The sequence below is a fragment of the Sardina pilchardus genome, chromosome 8 (genome assembly GCF_963854185.1).
Source record: "Sardina pilchardus chromosome 8, fSarPil1.1, whole genome shotgun sequence".
In the NCBI taxonomy this organism is placed as follows: domain Eukaryota; kingdom Metazoa; phylum Chordata; class Actinopteri; order Clupeiformes; family Clupeidae; genus Sardina; species Sardina pilchardus.
Genome location: NC_085001.1, coordinates 21774159 through 21798558, shown reverse-complemented (window position 1 = coordinate 21798558; position 24400 = coordinate 21774159). Strand labels below are relative to the sequence as shown.

Sequence of the window (24400 nt, the reverse complement as noted above, 5' to 3'; positions counted from 1 at the left end):
GGCTTGTCCGATCAAAATGTTGGCGCTGGTGTGCATGTGCAAGAGACAGAGAGTGTCGGTGCAGTCATGTCGGTGTCTATATGCGGACCGCTTTGTAGTGTTTATGAGCATTTCTCCTTCATCTCGTCTCTCTCTCTCTCTCCATCCCTCTCTCCTCTCTCCCTCCCTCCCTCCTTCTGTCTCCCCCCCCCCCCCCCTCTCTGTTTTCACCATTCCCAGGAGGAGATTGCTCTGGCCTGGGACGTGATCAGGATGGAGCCAGTCATCGTACGCCTACACTGCTCTCTGACTCAGTACCTGAATGGACCAGGTGAGATTGCTCCCGCACACACTTACACACCTGCCCTGGCCTCCCACACACACCGGCTGTTTTTTTCCTCCCTGAAGCAATCTGTGTTGCGCGCGCACACACACACACACACACACACACACACACACACACAAACAGACACACACACACACACACACACACACACACACACACACACACACACACACACACACATACACACACACACACACACGTGCAAATGCATATACAAGCACACATACACTGCATACAATCAAATATATATATACACACGCATGCAGGTGCACTCATACGATCACATACACACACACACACACACACACACATACAGATGCACAAGCACCCTCTTTCACACTCGCCCACCCACACTCACACACACACACACACACACACACACACAGGTGCACACACGCCCTCTCTCACACCCACACACAGCAGGTAAACAGGACTCCCACGAGGCTTTGGCTGTCAGTCAGTCCTCTACCAGACTTCTCTGAGCCACTCTGCAAACCTGACGCTGGCAGTGCCCTTGGTAGTGGCTTTGCCTCCCCCCGGGGAGCGCGCTCATTAAAAGTTTAGAGGATGAAGAAGCTTTGTGTGTGTGTGTGTGTGTGTGTCTGTGTGTGTGTGTGTGTGTGTGTGTGTGTGTTTTTCTCCTTAAATGTTTATCTCAGCCACTTCCCATCATTTCTCCGCTGACATTTAATCAATCAAGGTAGTTTGTCTTATGCGCGGCTAATGGAGACAAAAAGTATTTATCTGTGTCAAAGGGACCGATCTGGAGCTGAGGCGGGTCGAGCCGTGACTTCTGGAGCTCGTCTGGCCCAGACGTGGCTGCCATGCTTCATATGGTTATGTGGCAGCGCTGGGAGTACTTTCCCCCTCCACTAGTTGGTAGTCAGTTGGTACTCCTCTATAGTGTTTGTGCACACAGGGCCCTAATTTGAATGACGGGCAAAGACTAGGCAAAGAGCAAAGAGCAAAGTCACGCCATGAGCAAAGTGTCTCGTGCATGAACTATATAAAAACATGAATAGTGAGTCTTTTACTCATTGTGTTACATTTGCAAATAGATATTGTGTTGTGATTAAATTAGCTTTAGTTACACTCAAGTTACTTACAGCACTTTACCCGCCTGTTAAATTAGGGCCCAATATGTACGTTTGAATTCAGATCTGATAGAGATGCTTTTTGGTATTACTGTTCATTATCATTGATGCATATTGCTAATAAAGAGAGGAGTGATATGAAGCCAAGTGCAGATTTGGAGCGGCTGGTATTGCCATTTGCAGTGGTTAGCATCAGAGAGTCCTCTTGGATGGAGATATAAAGGCTGCAGTCTCACTTAAACTGAAGTAGTACTCTGCCATCATCTCCCTTCTAGTTCCCACCGTGGACGTCTTTCAAGAGTCAAGGAAAGAACGCTTTGGACTCGGACATCAATTGAAAAAGTAGGTTTCCGCTACTTAAGCCTTTTCATGTTGAAATATGTCATATTAGATTAATGCCTAAATGTTGTGTTCTTTATTTGCACAGAGGAAAAACTGTCAAATGTTTTGAGTCGAGTTTTATTGCCGCACCCTGTATTGCCGTATTAATTGTGCATTGCACCAGCAATTCCAGCAAAGTTTCTGTCACCTGCCCAGTATTTTCTTTGTGTGAAAGTGAAGGGAAACAGAGTGCTATTCCCAGCGCCACTTCCCTTAGATGTGTCCAGCGTATGATGTAATAGTTGTTTGTGTATGTGTGTGTGTGTGTGTGTGTGTGTGTGTGTGTTTGTGTTTGTGTTTGTGTTTGTGTTTGTGTTTGTGTGTGTGTGTGTGTGTGTGTCCCGCAGGATCATGCAGACGTTTGTCACTCAGCAGTGGAAGCACCAGGGCAAAGAGAAACAGAACTGCCCCCACGGCAAGAAGCCCAGCGATAAGAAGGTCAAGTCTCCGCTGCACATCTTCTCCACCCTTCGCAGGTAAGAGCTGACAGGCTGGGAAGAGACAAGAGTGAGGGGGGAAGAGAGAGAAAGAGAAACCTTGACTGATGTCTCAGTTGTGGTGTGTGTGTACTGTATGTGTGTGTGTGTGTGTGTGCATGCGTGTGTACGTAAAGGGCAACAGTCATTGTGTCAGCCCACATCCTGTGCCACTGATAATTTCCTCAAGCAAATTCTCATGAATACGCATCCTGTTTCCAGACTCTCTTGTGTGTCTCTTTGTTTACTGGTCAGAGTGGCAGACAAGTACCAAGACAATTGCTGCATTGTGTGTCATATGTTGTATGTGTTTACCTGTACTGACAAGAACATTTGGCAACTGACGGCTGGTTCATTGTAGTCAGTCTGGCAAATTGTTTAATTTTTCCATTTTTGATGAATGAGTGCAGACTAATTGGTGAAAGCAGCAGTAAATAACAGTGAGTAGTAGCAGTAGTAGTAAATTGAAAGTCAATCAACAGAGAGAAGGACAGACAGATTTAGAATGAGAAAGAATCATTGCTCTGCATCTAAGGGTCGCATTTTGTGTTCATTTTTTTTTTTCCCTATGAGCTTGTAAGGTTGGTAGACAGCTACTGACAGTTACACACCCTATTTTGATTACTGGTAGATTCATGTTTCCAGAGAAAATCTAAAAGATAGTTCCTACAGCATCTGTGGTCTCAAACCAGGTGTGCCGCTCTAAATATCAGTCGTTCTTTACAGTTGGTAGGTGTCTGTGTGGCTGACTTGTACTTCCTATGTGACATATCACTTTGTCTTGTTCCTGCGGTATGTGTGGTAGGGGACTGCAGATGTAAATTAGCCTGAGGCTCACTCTGGTACAGTGCATCAGTAGCAGCATTTATGTTTAAAACTGTACATGGCTATATACTGTATGTGGCTAGTGTCTCTTTTATGGTATACTGTATACTGTGTCTGTGACTACGGAGTTGAAAATAGAGGAGCCTTCTCAGACACCAGCCTGTGTCTGTGTGTGTGTGTGTGTGTGTGTGTGTGTGTGTGTGTGTGTCTGTGTGTGTGTGTGTGTGTGTGTGTGTGTGTATGTCTCTCTCTGTGTGTGTGTGTGTGTGTGTGTGTGCGTGCGAGTGTGTGTGTGCGTGCGTGTGTGCGTGCGTGTGTGTGTGTCTCTGTGTGTGTGTGTGTGTGTGTGTGTGTGTGTGTGTGTGCGCAGGTCCCCCAGCTACCCGCCTCCAGGCTGCGTGAAGAGCAAGAAGAAGCTGAAGCCGGAGCAGGACGGCGTGTCCAAGTCCCACCGGCTGCTGCGCCGCACCTGCTCCGGCGCCGTCAAGTCCGCCGACGCCTCCGACGGCTGCACCGGCACCGGCAGCTCCGGAGGCGGCCGCTCGCACCGCCTGCTGGGCTCCTCGCTGTCCAGCGACCCGCGTCTGGAGCACCCCCACCCGCAGCTCCCACCGCCGCTGCACGGCCACCCGCACCCCCACCCCCACCCGCACCCGGCGCCCTCCCTCTCCCTCAAGGCCCCCCGGCTGCTCCCGCGCTCCTGCGTCGCTGCCTCGTCCGCCGCGCTCAAGCCCGACGACTGCTCCTCGCCGCCGCCGCCCCCGCCGCGCCCCCACAAGCCGCTCCCGCGCTCCTGCTCCGGAGACCCGCACTCCGACCACGGCCTCGGGGAGAGCCCCGGAGGAGGAGGAGGAGGAGGAGGTGGCGGAGGAGGAGGAGGAGGAGGAGGTGGAGGTGGGATGGGCAGCGCGCTGAAGCCCCACCGGCTGCTGAGCCGCTCGTGCTCGGGCAGCATGCGGGTGGCGGAGGAGCTGGACGGCCTGCGGCACCACCACCGGCTGCTCAGCCGCTCCTGCTCCAGCAGCACCCGCGTGGGCCGCGGAGACCCCTTCGGCAAGGACTCGGCCACCGCCGGAGACGGAGGAGGAGGAGGGGGCGGCAGGAGGCTCTCGCTCACCTCGGGCCTCATCGGAATCCTGGCGCCGTCACTGGCCTCCACCCCAGCTGTGGTGAGATTTCTAACTGCACGCGCACGCACTCATACACACATACACACACACCCACACACACACACACACACACACACACACACACACACACATACACAACCGTAGCACAGATACGGGAAGATACACACACACACACACACACACACATACATGCACAACCATAGCACAGATACGGGAACATACACAATCTTATAGATAAACACAGAAACATACAGGTAATGAAGTTCACTTGATTTTGAGAATCCCATTTGAGAATGTTAGAAGCTTCAAAAGGTGTCAGTTGAAATATGTATATATGTATTCCAAAGGTCTTACAAGCCTGAAAATGGAGTTCTGTGGAAAGAAAAGGGAGTTCTGTGAATAGGATTTTAATAATAGATCATTTTTTTCCAAAAAAGTTGAAATATGCTTTAAAATATTAGTAACTGTCATACTGTAACTTTTTTTTTGTTCAAAGACCAGATTAAATCTTTCACTTTATCTCAACATTTCCCACATGTCAACGTGCCATTCATTTGACACATTGAGGACATTGAGTCCACATGGCTGTGTATAGCGCACGCACAAAGAGCTTTCTCTGCATAGAACAGCGCCAGCTAATTGATACTACGGAGGGGCTGAAATGTGATGAGCGCAGCATTTTCTAGATCGTTTCCTCTTACCGATAACTTGAGGGGGCCTAGCAGTATCTATGGTGTACATTGCATGGGACTGCTCACTGTTATCAGTCATTTTAATGCACCACCTACGGTATGTTTTTCTTCTCTCTTCAAGCCACCCAACAATGGAGCCAAGTGTATACCAGTGCGAGATAAAGGCTTCCTGGTTCAGGTAAACACTCTCTGCATTCACCCAGCGCAGTGCTTTTCTCCCCAGCACAATGGCCAGCTCATCATTACTAAACCACTGAACAGTGGCTGCATCATATACATTACACTCCCCGGGCCTGGATCGAATGAACCTGCCCTTGCCAAGCTGTCAAGGCAATTAATTCCTGGGCTATTTATATCCCCCTGGGGGTGAAGGGGGGGGGTGCCTTATCTTAACACATTTCTCTCCTCGTCACTGTTCTGCCCTGTAGACGATGGAGTACGCCCAGCAGCGGATCCCGGTCCTCAACGAGTTCTGCGTAGTCTGCGACGAGCCGCACGTCTTCCAGAACGGACCCATGCTCCGAGTAAGTGTCCGAGTTTGCCCCGGCTCTGTGAACTCTCACCGCTCTCATCTCCCAAAACAGTAGAAGAACTCATGAAATCAAATAGAGCCCGTAATGAAACTGAGCTGATAAGGCTAGAAAAGTAGTTTGTACAGACATTTGATTGGTAATGGGTTACTGTGTGTTCTGTATTCTGCAAGGCTCTAGATCTACATTGGAACTCGTATCAGAAGTTCTGTTCCAGAATTCCTCACTGTTCACATATTTGTTGTGCTTCTACAGTATGCCTGATTCTGGGCTACAAATGTTGCGTATTGTCTGTGTTCGGGCGGCTAAGTGTGAGGAGAAGTGTAAACCCACTTAACTTGGAGAGGAGTAGTCTAGTGTCATTGCTCTGTGCTCCGTGCCTCCTTGAAATATTCTCTTTGGCCTCATTCTTTTGGCTCTCCTGGCAGGGTTAAGTGATGGCTCTAATTGACTTTGTCACTCCTCCCCGAGATTGGCGCCGCTTTAATTAAATCTTTCATTAGAGCCCTCTGTTCCCCTTTGTCTGCCGCCGGACCCGAGGCGACCCCAATTAGTTTCCGATGACTGCGGGCACGCCCGCGCCCGCGCTCGCGTCCCTCGCCCACCCCAAGGTTCCCTGCCGACACGCGGAGGTCGAGGTGCGGCGCGTGCCTCCACCTTAGCCCCTCCATCTTCCCTGCCCCATCTCCGCGGGGTCAAAGGCCAGCCGATGTACCGTAACTCCCGCACTCATCTCATTATCCGATGCTTTATGAACAGCTCCCCTTCACAGTATATCAAGCCGATACATAGCACGGCACTCACACGCGCTAAAGCGCTAACGCTAAAGTCGCACGGGCCTCGGGGAGGATTATCATTTTTTGTTCCGTCTTTGGAGCGAACGGGTGATTTATAAAAATGAATGCAGATTAAATTGTGCACGATGACGAATGCTCGGGATATGAAATGAATGTCAAATTCCCTCACTCTCCCGTCGCGGCGGGCCACTGATTAGCTTTGTCATTTTGAAAAGGCCAACCTATCGACCAAAGGGGTAAATTAAATCGCCGGTTAGTCGCTGAGAGTTAACTAATTAATACTGCTCGTTTCGCACGGCCTCAATCATTTTTGAGAGGAGTATGAGGAAGATGGACACCAAAGCGGCCAGATTGCCTGTGCACCCCCTCATCATCACACTTAACTGTTCAGATATGAATCATCAGGATGCATTTGTGTGCCATCTGTACACTTAATACTTTGTGGTGTGTGTGTGTGTGTGTGTGTGTGTGTGTGTGTGTGTGTGTGTCTGTGTCTGTGTGTCTGTGTGTGTCTGTGTGTGTGTGTGTGTGTGTGTCTAAAGCCCACAGTGTGTGAGAGAGAACTCTGCGTGTTTGCTTTCCAAACATTGGGGGTTATGAACGAAGCAGCTGATGAGATCGCCACAGGAGCCCAGGTACCCTCAACACACACTCTCACACACAGTAAACACACTCTCAGAAGCGTTTTGTGACGCATCTTGCTGTTTGCATTAACGATGAAAGTTCAACACGGGTGTGCAGGCTGTGTTGGGGTAGTTTGTTGGCGCCCCTATTACACCCATCTCATATTGCCACACAAACACACACACACACACACACACACACACACACACACACACACGCACACACACACACGCGCACACACACACACACACGTCCACATACTGTATATTCATATTTGCTTGTTGCATACACTCAGACTAACACTTCAGAGCATCTTGCTGTGTGAAATGACTTCATTATAGTCTAGAGACAAGGGAGATTTCGCACCAAGAAGGCTTTTACAACAACTGAAATATCTGGCAGCAGACACAAAGTTTCTGATTTTAATCATTATATTGGCAGTGCTTGATTGCAGAGTCTTAAAGGTCTGTGATTTCTCCTCAATACAGCCTGTAGAGCAGCAGGGAGGAGATGATGGAACACTGACATAATGAGTCTGAGATTTCCATCACTGTATTTTTAGACCCAAAATGTTGCAACTCGACGTGGTGCCACAGTTTTGTACCACTATATCACAATTTTCCACCGATTGCTGAAATGTCACATGGTGGAGCTAAATGAGTCCCCTTGAAGCTCAGTTGGTGTGCGTGTGTGTGTGTGTGTGCGTGTGTGTGTGTGTGTGTGTGTGTGTGTGTGTGTGTGTGTGTGTGTGTGTGTGTGTGTGCGCGTGTGTGGGTGTGCGCGCGTTTGTTTGCAGGTTGTGGACTTGCTGGTGTCCATGTGTCGCTCTGCACTGGAGTCCCCAAGGAAAGTTGTGATCTTTGAGCCATATCCATCAGTGGTGGACCCCAACGACTCCCAGGCTCTGGCCTTCAACCCACGGGTATGTCCTGCCCTGCCCTGCCCTGCCCTACCCCGCTCACCTGACACCCCACAAGCCCTACAGTACCTCTGCTTCTCATTACTGCTCACATAACAGTGGCTCAGTCCCACTGGCTCCATGCTTCGTGCTGCAGTTACTCAGTAGTGTAGGAGGTTTTTTTTATTTTATTTTATTTTTTTTGTCTGCGAATGTCGCAAGAGATCTGCACCGAATTGCAACCTGCTCTGGGAGCACATCTGTTCTGACACAGTCATTCGGCGCTGTGGTGCTCACACTCATCTGTGCCATGAGTTTTTTTTTTTTTTTTTCGAGCCAACATGTCATTTTGTATTTCTTTACTCGTTTTGTTTTTCCGGAAAAACATTCACATGCCCCTAGCCTCAAATTTGTAGCAGCCACTATGGGAAATGTCTGACAAGTGACATAAAACTGGAAAAATAAAATGGAACAATGCACAATACACAGGAAGCAAAGACAGAGAGAGTAAAAGAGAAAGGGAGAGAGAGAGAGAGAGAGAGATAAAAGGAGAGAGAACCATTTAAATGGAGCCCTTAAACTGAGGCCCTTCATTAGAAGTAATCACACGTGGATCGAGTTGAGTGGCAGCTGAAGAGGACTGTCCTGATTGCCATGCAGAATAAGGGCGCTGACTGTGGGTGTAAAGTGCATAACTCACTGAGCCTCCATGTGGGTTTGGAGCTCCCATGCACCCATGCCTTCATCCGTCCTTCTCCTTCCCCACCATGCTTCGCTGTCCAAAAAGGCCTGTAAGATATGCAGGAGACATAGGCGTGACCTCCAGTAGGCTACGGATGCTAGATGGTGCTTGTTTTTTTGATTTATGGCATTTTGTGATTAGCTAAGCTTCTTTTCTCCCAGCAGGGACCCAAAATAGCCAGGACCTCTATCCCAGTACTCAACTGTATGAATCATATCAACCCACGTTATTACATTTTCCACTTATTGTCTTTGTATTTGTAACACGTTGCTGTATTTGGTGTGTTCCAGAAAAAAGACTACGATCGTGTGATGCGAGCCCTGGACAGCCTTACATCGATCCGAGAGATGACTCAGGTGTGTGTAAGTGCATGATTTTTTTTTCCTCTTCATTTTTTACGTTTTGTTTAATGTGCGCTCATGGCGGCATTATATGTGTGATGTGTGATTATGTGTGATTATATGTGTTTCTGAGTATGGGTTAAAATGAAGGTGTCCTATGTATGTGTGTGAGTAGGAATGTGTTTCGAGTAACAGAATGTGAGTAACTAGCCTGGGTTTGTAGGTCTCTGTAAATGTAAATGTTGAGAAGTATTTGTACAGGCAAAAGCAATTTCTGTTACATCAACAAAAAAGAGAAAGATAACTCAGGTGTGGAACTCTACTCTAAACTCTTAGCATAAACACAGAGGACCCTGGGAGGAGTACCAGACTTGTGATCGAGATGCTCTTTACTAGTAGACTGCACTAGTGGACTGATGCTCTGTACACTGACACTTTAGTACACTGATGTTCTAGTATACTGATGCTCTAGTATACTGATGCTTCAGTACAGTGACATTTTAGCACACTGGCGCTCTAGTAGAGTGCACTAGTGGACTGATGCTCTGTTCACTGACACTTTAGTACACTGGTGTTTTAGTACACTGATGCTCTAGTATACTGATGCTTCAGTACAGTGGCATTTTAGCACACTGGCGCTCTAGTAGACGTACGTACGCTCTAGTAGACTGATATGCCCCAGTACACTAAATAACACTCTAGTGGACTAGACTGTTGGTATGGTGATGTTGTGATGGCGTTGCTCTCTTTGTCATGCTGTAACCATCATATCTGTGGCCATTGAAATACACCCTCTGTTTATGCATTTTAGTGAAGAGCAGATTAAAAACTTTGGAAATAATGTGTCTGGTTCTTGTTTTGCAGGCTCCTTACCTGGAGATCAAGAAGCAAATGGACAAGCACGACCCGCTGGCACATCCACTGCTGCAGTGGTAAGATAGGAAGCCAGTCTAAAGCTTTAAGAAGAAAAAGGAGTCTGTTCACAAACACACACACGTATACACACACACACACACTCACACGCACACACACACACACACACACACACAGACAGGCGCGCACGCACACACACACACACACACACACACACACACACTATGATACAGTATGCATAAAAAGACATGCAGGCTCCACTCTCAAGGTGATGACATTTTTTATGCAGTCAGATTGCGTTAGAAGTGCACTTTAGCTCAGGAAATGACTACCTGAATTTCACTCAGCACCCTCAAACTCGGTTAATGTCTTAGCTCCTCGAGCAGCCTGCTTTTCCATGGCATAGCTGAATATAAAGTGCTATACTGTATATCATCTGTGTTTGTGTTATTGGGATGGTGAACTATGTTCTCTTGTTTCCAGGGTGATATCCAGTAACAGGTCACATATAGTTAAGCTCCCGGTAACCAGAGTAAGTCAGCTCCTCTTCTTTTTGAATGGTGATAGTTAACATGATGATCATTTTGTAAAAATGTTTTTTCCATTTGTTGAGATGGTCATCTTAGACTTTTGACTAATGCATACTCGGAAATATGAAGTGTTGGCAGGGACACTTCTCTAATAAATATAATTTTTTGTCAGCACCTAAAATATTCTCAGCATCAGCAACCTAGGATTTTGAATAGCCCATTACAAATTGTGCTTGGGTTGAGATGCCAGTCTAATGTACCCCATTGCAACTGATCTGACTGATCGATCCTCCATTACATTGGGCTCACCTTTCATGTCAATGAGTTCCCTTCATTTCATTTCAAGACTTTATTTCAGTTAGATTTCATCTATACAATTCAATTAGATGTACTGTATACATGAAGAGTTCAGATGCAAAACCCTCTAAACACCACCCCATCATAAAAAACTATGGTGAGTGAATGCTCTCCACAGATAAGGTAGTATTATGTTAATCAAATAATTTAGCTTCAAAATCCCCTAAATACCACTCTCTTCTTGCTCTGAAATATCAATTTGTAGGGAAAAAAAACTGATGAGCCTGATGCAAGCCTAATTTAAAGAAAAGTGGTCTGGTGGATTTACAGGGTTTTGCATCTGAACTCTTCACATAATTGCATATCTTAATATCTTATGGAAAATGCCATCTAATGTTCTCTTTCTGCGTGTGTGTGTGTGTGTGTGGCTGCAGCAACTGAAGTTCATGCATACTCCCCACCAGTTCCTCCTCCTCAGCAGCCCACCTGCCAAAGAATCCAACTTCAGAGCTGCCAAAACCCACTTTGGAAGCACCTTCGCTTTCCAGTAAGTCACTCTGTCACTGAGATCAGTGACCATTAAGACAAACAAAAAAAGATAATCAATGTACAAATTATGCTCTCTATGTTGGTATTGTACTTGTAATTGATCGTTGTTAGTAGAGGTTTACTGATACAAATATTTCCATGGTCAATGCTGATCTTTAGAAATCCAGGCAGTTGATATGATAGCTGATATGATGCCAATTTCTGTTAGTTTTTTTTTTTTTCAGTTAGTATGTTTTGAGTTATTTATTCTGTGGTTGTATTATTCCATGCGCATTACAATGTAATACATTGAGGGGGATTTGGGGGATTTGGACAAAGGTTTATAGTAGGATGCATGATGGTAGTTAATGGTTGTAATAATGCATGGCTCAGAACCTTTTAAGCACTTTCCCAAATCTGTTGGCATATTTTTTTTTTGTTTGTTTGTTTATGTTTGTTGACAGTTACTTTTGCAGGCAAAAGGGCCATAATCTAAATGATTACAAAAAAATCGCACTCCTTCATGGTACAGTAGCCTGCGGCGGGCAACATCCACTGGGGTCTGCCTTTAGTTTTAACCTCACTCAAGAGCGGTTGATAAAACAGAGTGGCGACACTCCCATAGACCTCCATAGGAAAAAAATGGCAACACTTTTTCCAGGCTATTTCCTCATTATGGGACTTTTGGAACTATTTACACCCAATCTCTTGGTCAGTAGTCAATGAGTTAATTGATTACACCTTCCAGCATCCAGAAGTACATCCCACCCTCCTGAGATTCAGTGTCACGTGTGAAACAGCCACAGCAGCGGGCTGCCTGCAGATGTGCCTGTCTGTTAATTGTCTTAATATGTTCAGACAACTGGCAACAATTAACCTGATTAATTGGCTGACTGATCAATTGGTCAACCTCTAATTGTAGACAGTGATTAGCATGTCGTATGGTCTGTCCATACCATCTGGGAATATGAGTGACCGCCCCCGTGATTATGTTGTTTTTCCCACTGCGAGTCTTCTTGTGCTTTGCCGTCGGAATGCGTCAAAAATATGGATGCCACAACAAAGGTTAAAGCATACGCTCACTTATCTTAAATAAACAATTGAATTTGCTTACAGATATGGTGTATGGCACTTGTGAAAGAAGGATGCAGTTCAAAGTTCAAGTGCCAAAAACGGCAAATTCCCAAGTTCACATTAAAATGGTGGACAAAAATAACAACAAATGAACTACAATGTGACAAAAGTGACAGCGAGCCCCCGACTGGCCAATTCGGCTAGCAAAATCTTCACCCAGTTACCTCTTATTCCCTCCACGTGAAGTGACCTGAACAATGACATGTTGTTGAAAAACTTTGTTGTAATCTTTCTCTTTGTCCCGTTCAGTGGATCTCACATAGAGAACTGGCACTCCATCGTGAGGAATGGCCTGGTTGTGGCATCCAACACAAAACTCCAGGTAAGTCATCTATTTCAGAGGAAAGTGTCACCAGTAGCTATACTAGTGCTAACATTGGAAAGAGTGGATAGTACTGTACATGTAGATACAGACTTGAATTACAGTACATGTACTTTTTGACCATAACCTTGATTTTTGGAGCCATTTTTGGAGAAAACAAGATGAGGGTATGCACCTTAAATCAAGTACTGAAAACTGCTTTTTCATAAGAGTCCTTGGTTGGCCTCAATTCCCTTCTGCGTGTCATCATACTGTATCTGTGTAAAACAGTGTGGGCCACACTGGTCCTTGCTGTTTCGCTCATAGGGTAGTGTGGTACAGCATCTGAACAAACAGCTGGTTGAGTCAGATGCTTGCTCTGGTGAGTGTGGGCTAAATTATATACAAGCCAGTGTCTCCTTTGCCCACCTGGCAACAGAAAACCCCTTGAGGGCTGTATTTAGGTCATCACATACTGAAACTACAGCATCTAGTTCACATAGGCCACTGGGACTTGACTGTTAGTTCTCCACCTGTGTAGACTTGTATTAAACCATCATGGGTTTGCCTAGAGTTACCAATGACCCTACATGCACCTATAGATGCAGAAATATAGATCACCTATAGATGCCCAGACATCCCCCTAAAAGCCCATGTGGTATAGTTAATTCTTAACCAGACCCCACCAGTGATTTCATTCACACATTTTTGCCTGAGATAGGGGACCAATTACAGAACAAGGGGGGAAAGCAAGACAATGAATACGAGAAAATGAACGTCTGGTTGCCAGACCACCAGTAGTAGGCGCTAGCCAGGCTAACCAGGACCACGGGGGGGGGGGGGGGGGGGGAGAGAACACAACCACAAGATAGAGGAGCCTGCGCAGAGATTAGGATGTGGAAACATCACTGATGTCTGGATCCATGTTGGCCTCTACGGCCTGTTAGCAATGGCTTGACCTTTGGAAAACTAAAAGGGCTTTTCTCCCCATGCCATGTGGGGTGGCAGGTTTTAAGTTAAAAGAGAGGATTATGTCCTCATATTCAAGTTAAGTCACACTCTGCACTGCTGACAGGGACACCAATCTGTGCCTTTTAAGGCTTGTTTGGCTGGGTTATCATAAAAAAATAATTAAAAATATCTCTTTCAGCATAACATGATCACAGTGTAATCACAGCATTAATATGCAGCCCCAGGGCATTCATTAAAGATTCACAGTATGAAATTTTGTTTATTTGTTTATAAAACTAGCATGAGTCAACACTCTTGATGGCCTGCCTGTGTTATTTTTCTTGTGTCTGCAGCTCCATGGCGCCATCTATGGGAGTGGAATTTACCTTAGTCCTTTGTCAAGCATATCCTTTGGTTACTCAGGTTAGATTGCAAGTATTCTCTGAAGAATATTTCTTCCAGATTCTTGGACCAAGACTGTGTGAAATCGCATGAGTGAGGTGAGACATACTGTTTTGTTTTCACAGGGATGAATAAAAAACAACAGAAAGTTACATCAAAGGATGAAACTTCCACAAACAGCAAGACAAACATCCACTTACAGGTGAACAACCATCTCACTTTATGCAGCCTACAGTCACCTACTGTAGGATGCTGAAAAGAAATGAAGTAAAAAAATTATATATATATATATACTGTATATATACACACTGTATATATGTATTAACAGCTGGGTGAAAATAACTTGTTCAAAGTGTTTAAAGGTGCAGTCAGTGGCTTACTGCAGTCAGTGTTTATATTGAAATTTCTTAGCAGACACCTTTGTCCCGAACACCACACATTATATTTTGACCAAAGACCAAACAAAACACACCAGAGAGGTAGTTCACTGCCTCCTTCAGTATTCCCAGAGAAATCCCACACTGTGTTTTTTTTGTTTGTTTGTTTGGTTTTGTTTTTGTTTAGGGGACAGGCTGTCCCCACTTTGTTTGTTTCCAAAACAGAGCCTGTGGTGCCTACTGAGACCAGTTTTCTCTGAGGGTGGGCAGCCTATCGAGAAGATCGCTGAATATTACAAAACAATGTTATGGGCTTGAAACTCTATGATCGCCGATTGCACCTGCAACAAACACTGTAGCAATTTATGATGTTAATGTTCTGTGTACTTCCACAGTCACAGAAGAAGGGTCAGCAGCCACAGTTCCTGCAAAGCAGAAACCTAAAGTGCATAGCCTTATGTGAAGGTAAGCATCACATAGTGCTGAATAGTCTGGCATTGTTTTGTTGCTTGTAACAGTTAAGTGATATTGTTGGTCCTCTGTCTCCTAGTCATCACTTCCCAAGATCTGCACAAACATGGCGATATCTGGGTGGTTCCAAACACAGACCATGTCTGTACAAGATTTTTCTTTGTGTGAGTAAGCAGCCCTGTGAACTGTCAATGTGTGCACTTTCTCTTGCAAAACTCTGGTAACAGCAAACACACGTCACAGGTTGTTATGGTTTTTATCTCTGTTTACTGATGCTTGATGACTGGTTGGACAGTTTACTTGAACTAGAGGTTGTGATATTATAACAGTTTGAATTGTGGCCATAATTTGCAGTAAATTATATGGTTCCATAATCAAAGGATTATAAACGCAAGTTTTATAAGTAAGTTTTATCTTGTCTCAAATGGTTGTATCTTATTTTTGATACTCTATAATGACTTCAAGACAGTGAGTGCCTCTCTCTCTCTCTCTCTCTCTCTCCCTCTCAGTTATGAGGATGGGCAAGTGGGAGACACAAGCATCAACACCCAGGACACAAGTATACACAGAGAAATCCTGCGTGTCATTGGCAATCAGACAGCCACTGGGTGAATGAGAACTGACCCGACGCAATACTGCTGCCTTGGCCCGTCGTCCGCCATCTCAAAGCTGGCCATTTGAGTAAGGGGGAGCCAACACAATTGTGTATTCCTTTGGTAAAAGCAACATTGAAAACAACAAAAGAAACAAATAATAATAATAATTAAAAAAAATCAGAAATATTTGCTATGTTGAGGACGAGCTAAAGTATTTATACCCCAAGATTACCAGAAATCTTTCTGAGATTGAAGCTGAGTCCACTTTACTACCGTTTATAAATAATAATTATAAAAAAACTTTTTTTTTTTTCTTTTTTGGTGACATAGTACCTCTCTCAGTTTAACTGACAGGTGACTCTCTTTTTCTAATAAAAAAATAATGATGACATGCCTTGGAAAGGATTTTGAGTATTTAGAATTTGACAGTAATTTGGCTTTTTTGGAAGAAGTCATCTGTGTGATCTGAAGGTACAAATTTGTTTACGAAGAGCTGCGCTTTGCAAAAGTACAATACTTTGTGTATATGGAGGGTGTTGATATGCACTTTATTTGTATTATTTTAGATCATTCGCTCCAATTTTCATGATCTTGAAATGCCTTCATTCGGACTTACAGTAATTGTGATTATTTACAACTCTAAAGTATTTGAGTGTCTTGTATTAAAACGGTGGGGAAGAAAGCACAGGGGGATGTTGTCTGAGGCTGAATGCTCTGCATGCCAATTGGATTGAGGCAAATTCTGAGGCATGTGTATATGCTGTGTCCTTGGTTCATAGAGACAGAAGGTTCACAGTACTAGTCGGTAAAACCTGACATGCAGTGTAATGGATTTCACAAGACTAAACTAAGGAGCGAATGAAGTAACATTGGTTGACTGAACATTGTTGAGGTTTGCCAAAAGAAAAATCAGAGGTACAAGGTTAACATTTAAGAAAAAGAAAAAAAAAAAAGAAAATTCACATTGAATACAGTTCCAGTTTTGATTGTAGAGACTGTTCATTTGAGTAGATGTTTATAATTCCATAATTATTCTGTACATGATTTTAATATGGAGAAAGCAGTGCATTTGTTTATACGTCACCGTGCTCTTTACAATCTCCAGAATACATGTTAAATGACTTTTGGCACACTCCGTACATCGGCACAATATTGACCACTCACTTAAAAGGTAGTTTCCCATCAAGCAAAACTAATGACCTAACAGTGGATAAGTTAAGCCATAGCCTTCAAAAAATCTTAAAATGCAGAATACAATCTCTTGATACAAGATAAAAAATAATTTTAAGCATAAGAGTCAGATTTTCTTTCACCTCAGCTTGTAAAACAGTCTTTAGTTCAGTATGTGGCAACAGTGTGTTCAGATGGCAGATAGATTAAGACAAGATCATTCCTTTACAAACATATGTATAAAACTGTGCTTGAACTTGAAAGACAATGACTGAGTGTCACTAAGTATTTCTTGTTGTTTCTTTTTTTTATAACAACACACTTATACTTGATACGGCGATAAAACATCTAATGTTCGCCTCCAACTACTTTCAAGACTTAAGAGCAAACAAATTTTATACAGACCTGATATTTAATGTAAATACTAAGGACTTTGAACTTTTTGTGGTTTCAGTTGCTTTAATAAATCAGCTTATATTGCAATTGTATTGTATTTAAATGGGCTATATACTTAAGAGAAAAAAAAAATCTGCAAGTTGGCTAGAGTGATGGGGTTTTCAATTGCTTTCTTGGGCTTCAAAGATTTCATCACCTTGTTTTCAATAAAAGGGCCAGGAATATTTATTGACATGGTATTAAGATTCAATGGTATGTCGTTAAAGACAATTGCAATTGTGTGTTGTGACAGAAGAACCAAATAAAAGGTACAAAAAAAGGTCAAATGCGGTTGTTCCACCATGCATACAGTTGTAGGACTTGCATCACTGTTTTAGTTGAATTGTGACAGAGTGTTCTGTTTATATGGTTTTCATATATTTTCTGCACAATTTAGAGGAAATGTATTATGCTACTTTGCATTCGGTGCCTTACAGATGTGGGTCAATGGCAAATGTATGACAGTACTGTACATATTGTAAATACTGCCACACAACATGGAGGCCAAATATTTTCTGTATTAAGTTTTTACTTTTACTTTATTTTGCAAACAAGTCCAGCTTTTTGGCTTTTTACAAGTTATGGAAATAGTAGCTTATGTACTTGTTTATGGTCATTAAATTCAAATTTCCTTATAAACATCACTTCCTAGCAGTGCTTCATTGCATATTACACAAGCAAATGATTTCATTCAGAAAAGTGTTTGTTTTTATTGGTACAGTCTTCCTAAAGTAAAAACAGTGTACAACACTCAGACCTTCAGCAGTCAAAAGTAGTCTGACTATTTATTGAAATCAACTTCTACTACAAAGGGAGACTAAATCATATGAAATCTATTTTTAGAAATGCCTTTACCAAGACTGTCTTTCATCTAACCTGCTGCAGTTTAAAATTAGATGGCTGAAACCATTTTGCAATGCATATGCGGACACATCTGGACTCCTCATGCACTGATCCAGTTGCTCTTGTCACTGTTTGAACATGTGAATTATTCAAATGAATACATTTGTCAATTTGTACTATAGAAACCACTAACATCATCTAACATTTGTCTTTGAACATTTACAATTACATTCCATTATGATTAAAGTACCACATGTGTGCATTAGTGTAGTGTATCTCATACTTCGTATGGAAAGTGAACGTATAGTCAGTTACATATACAATATTTTAAATATTGTTGGAAATAAAGAAAAGTATATTCTTGTTTCATATAGTTATGCAAAACAGTATAGTGCAAAAAACATACAATGCATTATTTCTATGGTATATTCACCTGGACCTGAAAGTCTAGCTGCCACGTATTTACTTTTTTTTTTTTTAACAGATGCTGTTTTAGATGCTGCATCTGGATCGTAAAACATGTTTTTTTTGTTTAATAAATTCCTTTCACCTTCAGCTCCTCTTGTACCCGAGAGAGGTATTCTGGATCTGGGTAACCATAGCTGCAGAACCAGAATCAGAACACAGTGCATAATTCAGAATACTGTATCTCCAAAGGATTTGTTACAATTACATAATCTCACAGAAACACTAAGCTACAACATAGTCTGATGAAAGCGATGATGAACATACTGCTTAGGCTTAGCATGTTTGTGAACACACAGGTGAAAATACAACCTCCCTGACAGAGGACCTACTACAGGTCTGAGGCACTTGACAGACGTCTATACCCTGATACATTTGCTTTCTTAAATGTTAAATTTGCTATCATAATTCTGAATGTCTATAAAATACAAGTGTAACTTGGGACTTCCAAAAGTCACGTACCTGCTCGGGCCACCAGTACGTGAGGTCTTATGATGGATGTCGTTCCATGTGACCACGTTGTTCCTGCCTGAGGTTGACGACCGGCCAATAGTGAATATGAGCCTCTGGTCAAAGGCTCGCTGCAGCAGCCCCAGAACCTTCCTGCCCTCTGAGGAGTGTGGCAGATAGGCTGTGCGTGATGCACCCTCATAGGGCTGCCCAGGGCTGGGGTGCTCTTCCTGGACCACACCAGCAAACATGGTTAATTCCAGAGGTATAAAAGTCCTGTCACATACAGTATGTAGTCTGACCACTCACTAAACTAGCTGATTCTAGCTCGCACAACTCCTCAGCCAGGTAGATGAGCCTATTAGGGAAATCACCTGTGTAACGTGCACAGGTAGAACCAATACATGGTAGCACTTTTACACCTCTGGTTAATTCTGCTGCTGCTCAAAGAGGATGCAAACTACTGCATACAATTTACTGGGTATCAACTTTTGGAAAGCAGTTTCACTCAATGCACTCAAAACAGCAATTCATATCTTCCAGACAAGTGGCACTGATCTATTCCCATTTACAGTAATTGGTGGTACATCTTTATATCACAGTGGACATCTAACACATATAAATTCAGGATAACTGTAAACTAGTACAGAACAATACTTGGTGCCTTTTACTAAAATCAAGCCAAGCCTCTGGGCCTCTTGTGGGTTGTTGTTACGATTGAGTAAATAAATACTGCTGCTATATTTCAATCAATCCAACATCCTTGCCTGCCTGGTATTTTGAATGAGCACATCAAATTCAATACAGTGCACCTGCCAGTGGTTGTTGAATGGCAGAACTGGGCATGACTTAACTAAAGAAGCATCAGTGTCATGTGCTGGATACTCACCCCTTGTGTTCCGTTTGGAATGTAATAGTCAATCACGATGGTGCCATTTCTTTCATATCCTGGCAAGTGTGTCTTGTCTTCTATGTGATATCTCATGGTGCCTTTTTCAGGCTGGGTCCCTTTCAGCTGTCCGTACAAAACACCACAGATTGGACACACTGGCTTAAAGTCAAATGCCCTCTTCAAGCAGTCTTTGCAAAATGAATGTTTACACTTGGGCAACGTCTTCTTTTCTGTCAAGGTGTCCATACAAATTGGACAGGTTTCCTCCTCAACTTTTTTGGACTGCTGGGTTGCCGGAGAGACAATGTCCTTTGCACTGGCCTGCTGTGTAGTATGCCCAAGACTTCTCGATGGACTTTTAACACCATTAAAATGTTGCTCCAGTCTCTCGATGCTCTTGTAGCCCCCCGTCACCATAATGTACGACTTATTGGTATCGGGGGTAATCAGAAGATCTGGAAACTCAGCTTCAAGCAACTTGACCTGCGATGGCTTATAATCAAACCTCTTCGTCTGAAACTCTGTGGCGATCTTCTGATAGAAAGTAATGAACTTCTGTCTTGTAAACTGGGCAAGGACGGTCTGCTTCGAATTGAATGACACTATGGTCCCTCCTTTTGATTGTGTCATCTGAACATTCTCCCCTATTATTCTCTTCAGTTCCTGATGGTATATTTCATTTATGTATGTCATGACTGTACTGTCCACCTTCACAGGTCCTGCTGGTGCACAATCATTGTTGTAAAGTTGGTCCATAGAGTGATAATTTGCTTTCTGTTTGTCATACTTGGCACCTGTAGATTTCCGTTGGGCCATCAACTCATATGCCTTTATTTCAGCTTCAGCATAGGAACCAGATGTTTCTCCAGGAATTGTTACGGTAAGAAGCACCTGAAAGGTGATGATAATACACTGAATCAATCTCTTTACATCCTGCTGATGAAAACTGAACACACACAATCACATCAAGCCCAAAGTAGGTCTATTTTAGCCCAAAGTAGGTCTATTTTTTGTTTTCTACAGGCTACAATATTAGGTTACTGTTGTCCATTTGTGTTACTCAATGTCACTTGCTAATTCACTAAAGGCTATCTTGCTGGGTAAGCATTTGTGTAGCACAGGTTAGCTTACAACATTCAAAGCATATCAGATCTTACAAAAAATAGCCAATGCCATAAGATAACTAAAACAAAAAACTCTGATTTAATCAAGAAATACAATAAGGCATTTGACAATATTTTGTTTTAAGAAATGCTTGGCTGTTAGGCCTAGGCTATAGGCTACATATAGCTCTCAGCAAAACATTCACTAAGGAGCCTTTGCAATACTGAAGGCTAGTAGTCTACGAGAAGCCTGCTGGACTAGACACTATCAGGCTTAGGCCTCCGTAGTTAGTAGTGATGCTAAGTGATGATGCAGACATAAGTGCCTTGGTCCACCTGGCTGACACCTGTCATGGAGAGACGCAATGGGTTAGATAGGTCCCAATGAGGACTCAGTCGTTGAAACCTGTCATGGAGATGTGCAATGATTAGATACGTCCCAATATCGCATATGAGGACTCAGTATACCCTACGACCGTTGAAACCTGTCATGGAGAGATGCAATAGGATTAGATAGGTCCCACTATCGATTTGAATAGGAGGACTCAGTATACCCTACCTCAGGCATATTTGCCATTGTGTTCAGTAAGCCTCCAGGAACTAGATTGCCGTAGCCTTGACTACTACCATACACTGGACGATTATGGAGAGTGTGCCCCCCCTGGCGCTTTCATGATAGCCTACAAAGCGTCGTAGCGTAGTAGGCTATATTACTTTTGAATGCAATAATTAAACCATTAATTAACTGTGAAAACATAAAAAAGTGCATTCAGCAGAGTAGCAGCAGAGCAGCAGTGGATAGTCCGTTTATCTACTTTCACTTTTCTTTCGACAACCAGGAAGAAGAAACCCTGTACTCAAAACAAACGTCACGGTCACACGTTGTGCGGGAGGAGCCCAAAGACGCCTAGGATGACGCACTGGCCCTCGAGACTGGAGTTTGTGGATTAGTTAGTAACGTTTTGATAAACGCATCCGTGACATTGACATGAGCTGTCTATGTAAGTTAACTTGTCGCCGACTGCAAAAGCCGCCCGATATCCTTATTTATTACTAGGATCAAAACATAGACCACGTTAAAGACGTTTTCAGTCTAATTAGGGACACCAGCAGGCAACAAAATTGGTTATCTGACCTTCAAGAGTAATCATCCTTTGAGATTCTTTAATGAATGCAAAACACATCATCGGACAACAAACCTGCGCGCTTGTGTGTGTGTGTGTGTGTGTGTGTGTGTGTGTGTGTGTGTGTGTGTGTGTGTGTGTGTGTGTGTGTGTGTGTGTGTGTGTGTGTGTATGTGTGCTTGTGCGCGCAAGAGAGAGAGAGAGAGAGAGAGAGAGAGAGAGAGAGAGAGAGAGAGAGAGAGAGAGAGAGAGAGAGAGAGAGAGAGAGAATTTAAATTGGTTAGTTCCGACTGGTGCTGACTGCTGTATTCCTTTTGTTCCAGTCCAAGATATACTGAGAACTCTCACATGTGGTTGCTTTAGACATGGACGTAGACATAGTTAATTATGTTACAGCCTGTGTGAACTGTTTTATTAAATATCCACGAGTCCGTTCTACCTGTCCCATGGAAACGTATACAACTTGAATCCATTTATCATCATTATTATAGATAGTCATAGCCTAGTATGTAGCCTATATATCAATGTAGCATTACCAACTTTAAATTATTTATAGTTAAATGTGACTATTATAGCCTGTTGTTATTATTTGTGTCGCTTTGGACAAAAGCGTCTGCTAAATGGGCTACTAATCATAACCATGTTCATAACCATGTCTCTTTTCAGTTTGTGGGCTATGTGATTCTTCACCCACCAGAGGTCAGTAAAGTTCTATTAATCTAAGATCAAGCAAAAGTACTATTCTATGTCGCCACCGTTAGATGGCGGAATAGGCCTTTATATTTTGTGTAGGCTATTCTATCTTCTCTCCCAACAGAAATGTAGGGTAAAGCTGATATTTATTTTCTACAAAATTGCTATGGTTACGCATGCGTATCCAATAGGCTACCTAAATCTCTACATTAGTAATCTGCCGTAACGAACACCAACTGCAAGCACTGTATCCCAATAAACCATCTTATATGTCAAATAGAAATCCATCTTGTCTTGACTGATCAGTGTCTGAAACGCACGTGTTTCAGAGTAGCCTATGGATTAGGCTATACTGATCCTCTGGTCTCCTGCCAGCACGCAAGAGCTAATGGAAATTAAAGCTAATGTTTAAATGTTTCCAACGAGTAAAACCCTGCTTTCAGTAGCATGGTTTCTTTACGAGTTGCTTCAAATTGATTATAAGGCTCTCAAATAAGAATGGGGCTTTGCCATTGAAACGGTTCAGTCGGACATTCATAGAATCAGCCACCTGCAACACGGCTCGCTGAAAGAGACCAATGACAAAGCCATGCACCCGAGAGGAGATCCTACAGAGTTTGGACCATCTTACACTCGAACGGAGGCCAAGTCATAAATCGCACTTTATAGCAGGTATGCTTTTAAGAATATTACAAAAATATTTTATTTATATTTCCGTTTGGACCTTGACGTTCTTTAATGAATGGTCATTTATATGAGCGTAATTATAGCCTAATGAATTGTTGACCACATTATTGCCTTTGCATGCATCTGGCTATATTAATATTTGCATTTAATGTGATATCTATTTTATTTGGAGACAGATAACAACTAATTTAGATCAACTTTTTTCTCCATGCTTATTCTTTAATTTCTGTATAGTGAAGTTCCCCTCATGCTGAGTCCAACAAACATTTTCATTTCCACACTACAAAAAAGGCTATGTAGAAATTAGCCTACATTCTTTATTCTGAATTGCTATAGGTCTATGCGACATGACAATTTAAATCAAATTTATGTAAACAAATCGTGTGTTATGTGTGTGTAATTATTTAATTTATGATATAGCGGTGATTATTTCAGAACTATTTCTTTCGTTGCAGTAGTCTAAAAGTTATTAGGTAAGTGTCTGTAGTATTGGTTACGATGGTGCAATGCCGCTCAGAGGCAGCTGGGACAGCATATGTGATCTAAATATATTTTTAATTTGGCATATTTTACCAGGCTATATTAAATATAGTTGGCCTATGAGCTACTTTTTATTTTTCGTTTTCCATATATTGCACTTAATATTCCACTTGGCATGACTCATAGCATACTAAGTGTCCTATCAGAAATGTTGCCTTTTGATTATTATTATTATTACTATTAGGCAATTATTATGATAATCTTTTTCACATGATCAGAATTACTTTAGGTCTTTATAATATATGCATAGGCTAGCCTACATATGATCTTTTTACATGCTCAGGTAGCCTATCATAAAGTAGTCTTATCGAAAAAATAAATTAGACATGTTTCAAACGATAAATTATACTTGTTTACAGTTGTTTCAAATAGGCCTTAATGCCTGATACTCACGGCGACAATAGCCTATAGCCTACTATCACAAAACAAAAAATGTATTCAACCTGGACGCATATATTATTACAGAGCTACAGACAATAATATTTCAGACAGATATAGAGATGAAAATTACCATGGTGAGAGTGTCGGCTAAATTGTGCATCTAACCCTTTGACACCTATCATCTCCACCTCACGGGAACACTTGGCTACACACTAAGTGAACGTACAGATAGCCTAAAAACAGCTTAATGCTAATTATTCACTCTTGGTTTTGACAACCTTTCATTAATAACATGTTTGTTT

General features: G+C 42.8%; 2 protein-coding genes across 4 annotated transcripts in view; one reads left to right on the top strand and one right to left on the bottom strand.

Annotated features, from left to right (window-relative positions):
- parp8 (poly (ADP-ribose) polymerase family, member 8) overlaps positions 1 to 17564 on the top strand; it is a 41667-nt gene extending 24103 nt beyond the window's left edge. For 2 of the 3 annotated variants that reach the window (XM_062543213.1, XM_062543212.1), the window contains 18 exons: positions 220 to 310; positions 1695 to 1761; positions 2148 to 2276; positions 3472 to 4270; positions 5045 to 5101; positions 5352 to 5447; positions 6793 to 6885; positions 7671 to 7796; positions 8805 to 8876; positions 9720 to 9787; positions 10212 to 10260; positions 10990 to 11102; positions 12467 to 12539; positions 13823 to 13892; positions 13997 to 14073; positions 14644 to 14713; positions 14799 to 14883; positions 15229 to 17564. In XM_062543213.1, coding sequence (XP_062399197.1) covers positions 220 to 310; positions 1695 to 1761; positions 2148 to 2276; positions 3472 to 4270; positions 5045 to 5101; positions 5352 to 5447; positions 6793 to 6885; positions 7671 to 7796; positions 8805 to 8876; positions 9720 to 9787; positions 10212 to 10260; positions 10990 to 11102; positions 12467 to 12539; positions 13823 to 13892; positions 13997 to 14073; positions 14644 to 14713; positions 14799 to 14883; positions 15229 to 15331 — 2238 coding nt within the window. In that variant the 3' untranslated portion in view covers positions 15332 to 17564. The remainder of the gene's footprint in view (positions 1 to 219; positions 311 to 1694; positions 1762 to 2147; positions 2277 to 3471; positions 4271 to 5044; positions 5102 to 5351; positions 5448 to 6792; positions 6886 to 7670; positions 7797 to 8804; positions 8877 to 9719; positions 9788 to 10211; positions 10261 to 10989; positions 11103 to 12466; positions 12540 to 13822; positions 13893 to 13996; positions 14074 to 14643; positions 14714 to 14798; positions 14884 to 15228) is intronic. The other variant, XM_062543214.1, reaches the window with a different exon arrangement.
- Positions 17565 to 17612: 48 nt separating this feature from the next.
- si:dkey-3h3.3 (uncharacterized protein LOC100144568 homolog) lies at positions 17613 to 21521 on the bottom strand. Its single transcript, XM_062543215.1, has 4 exons — positions 21233 to 21521; positions 19568 to 20461; positions 18691 to 18908; positions 17613 to 18365 (listed from the first exon to the last, which is right to left on the bottom strand). The coding sequence occupies exons 1-4, from the start codon at positions 21248 to 21250 to the stop codon at positions 18296 to 18298; spliced, it is 1200 nt and encodes a 399-aa protein (XP_062399199.1). The 5' UTR covers positions 21251 to 21521; the 3' UTR covers positions 17613 to 18295.
- Between the last annotated feature and the right edge of the window lie 2879 nt (positions 21522 to 24400).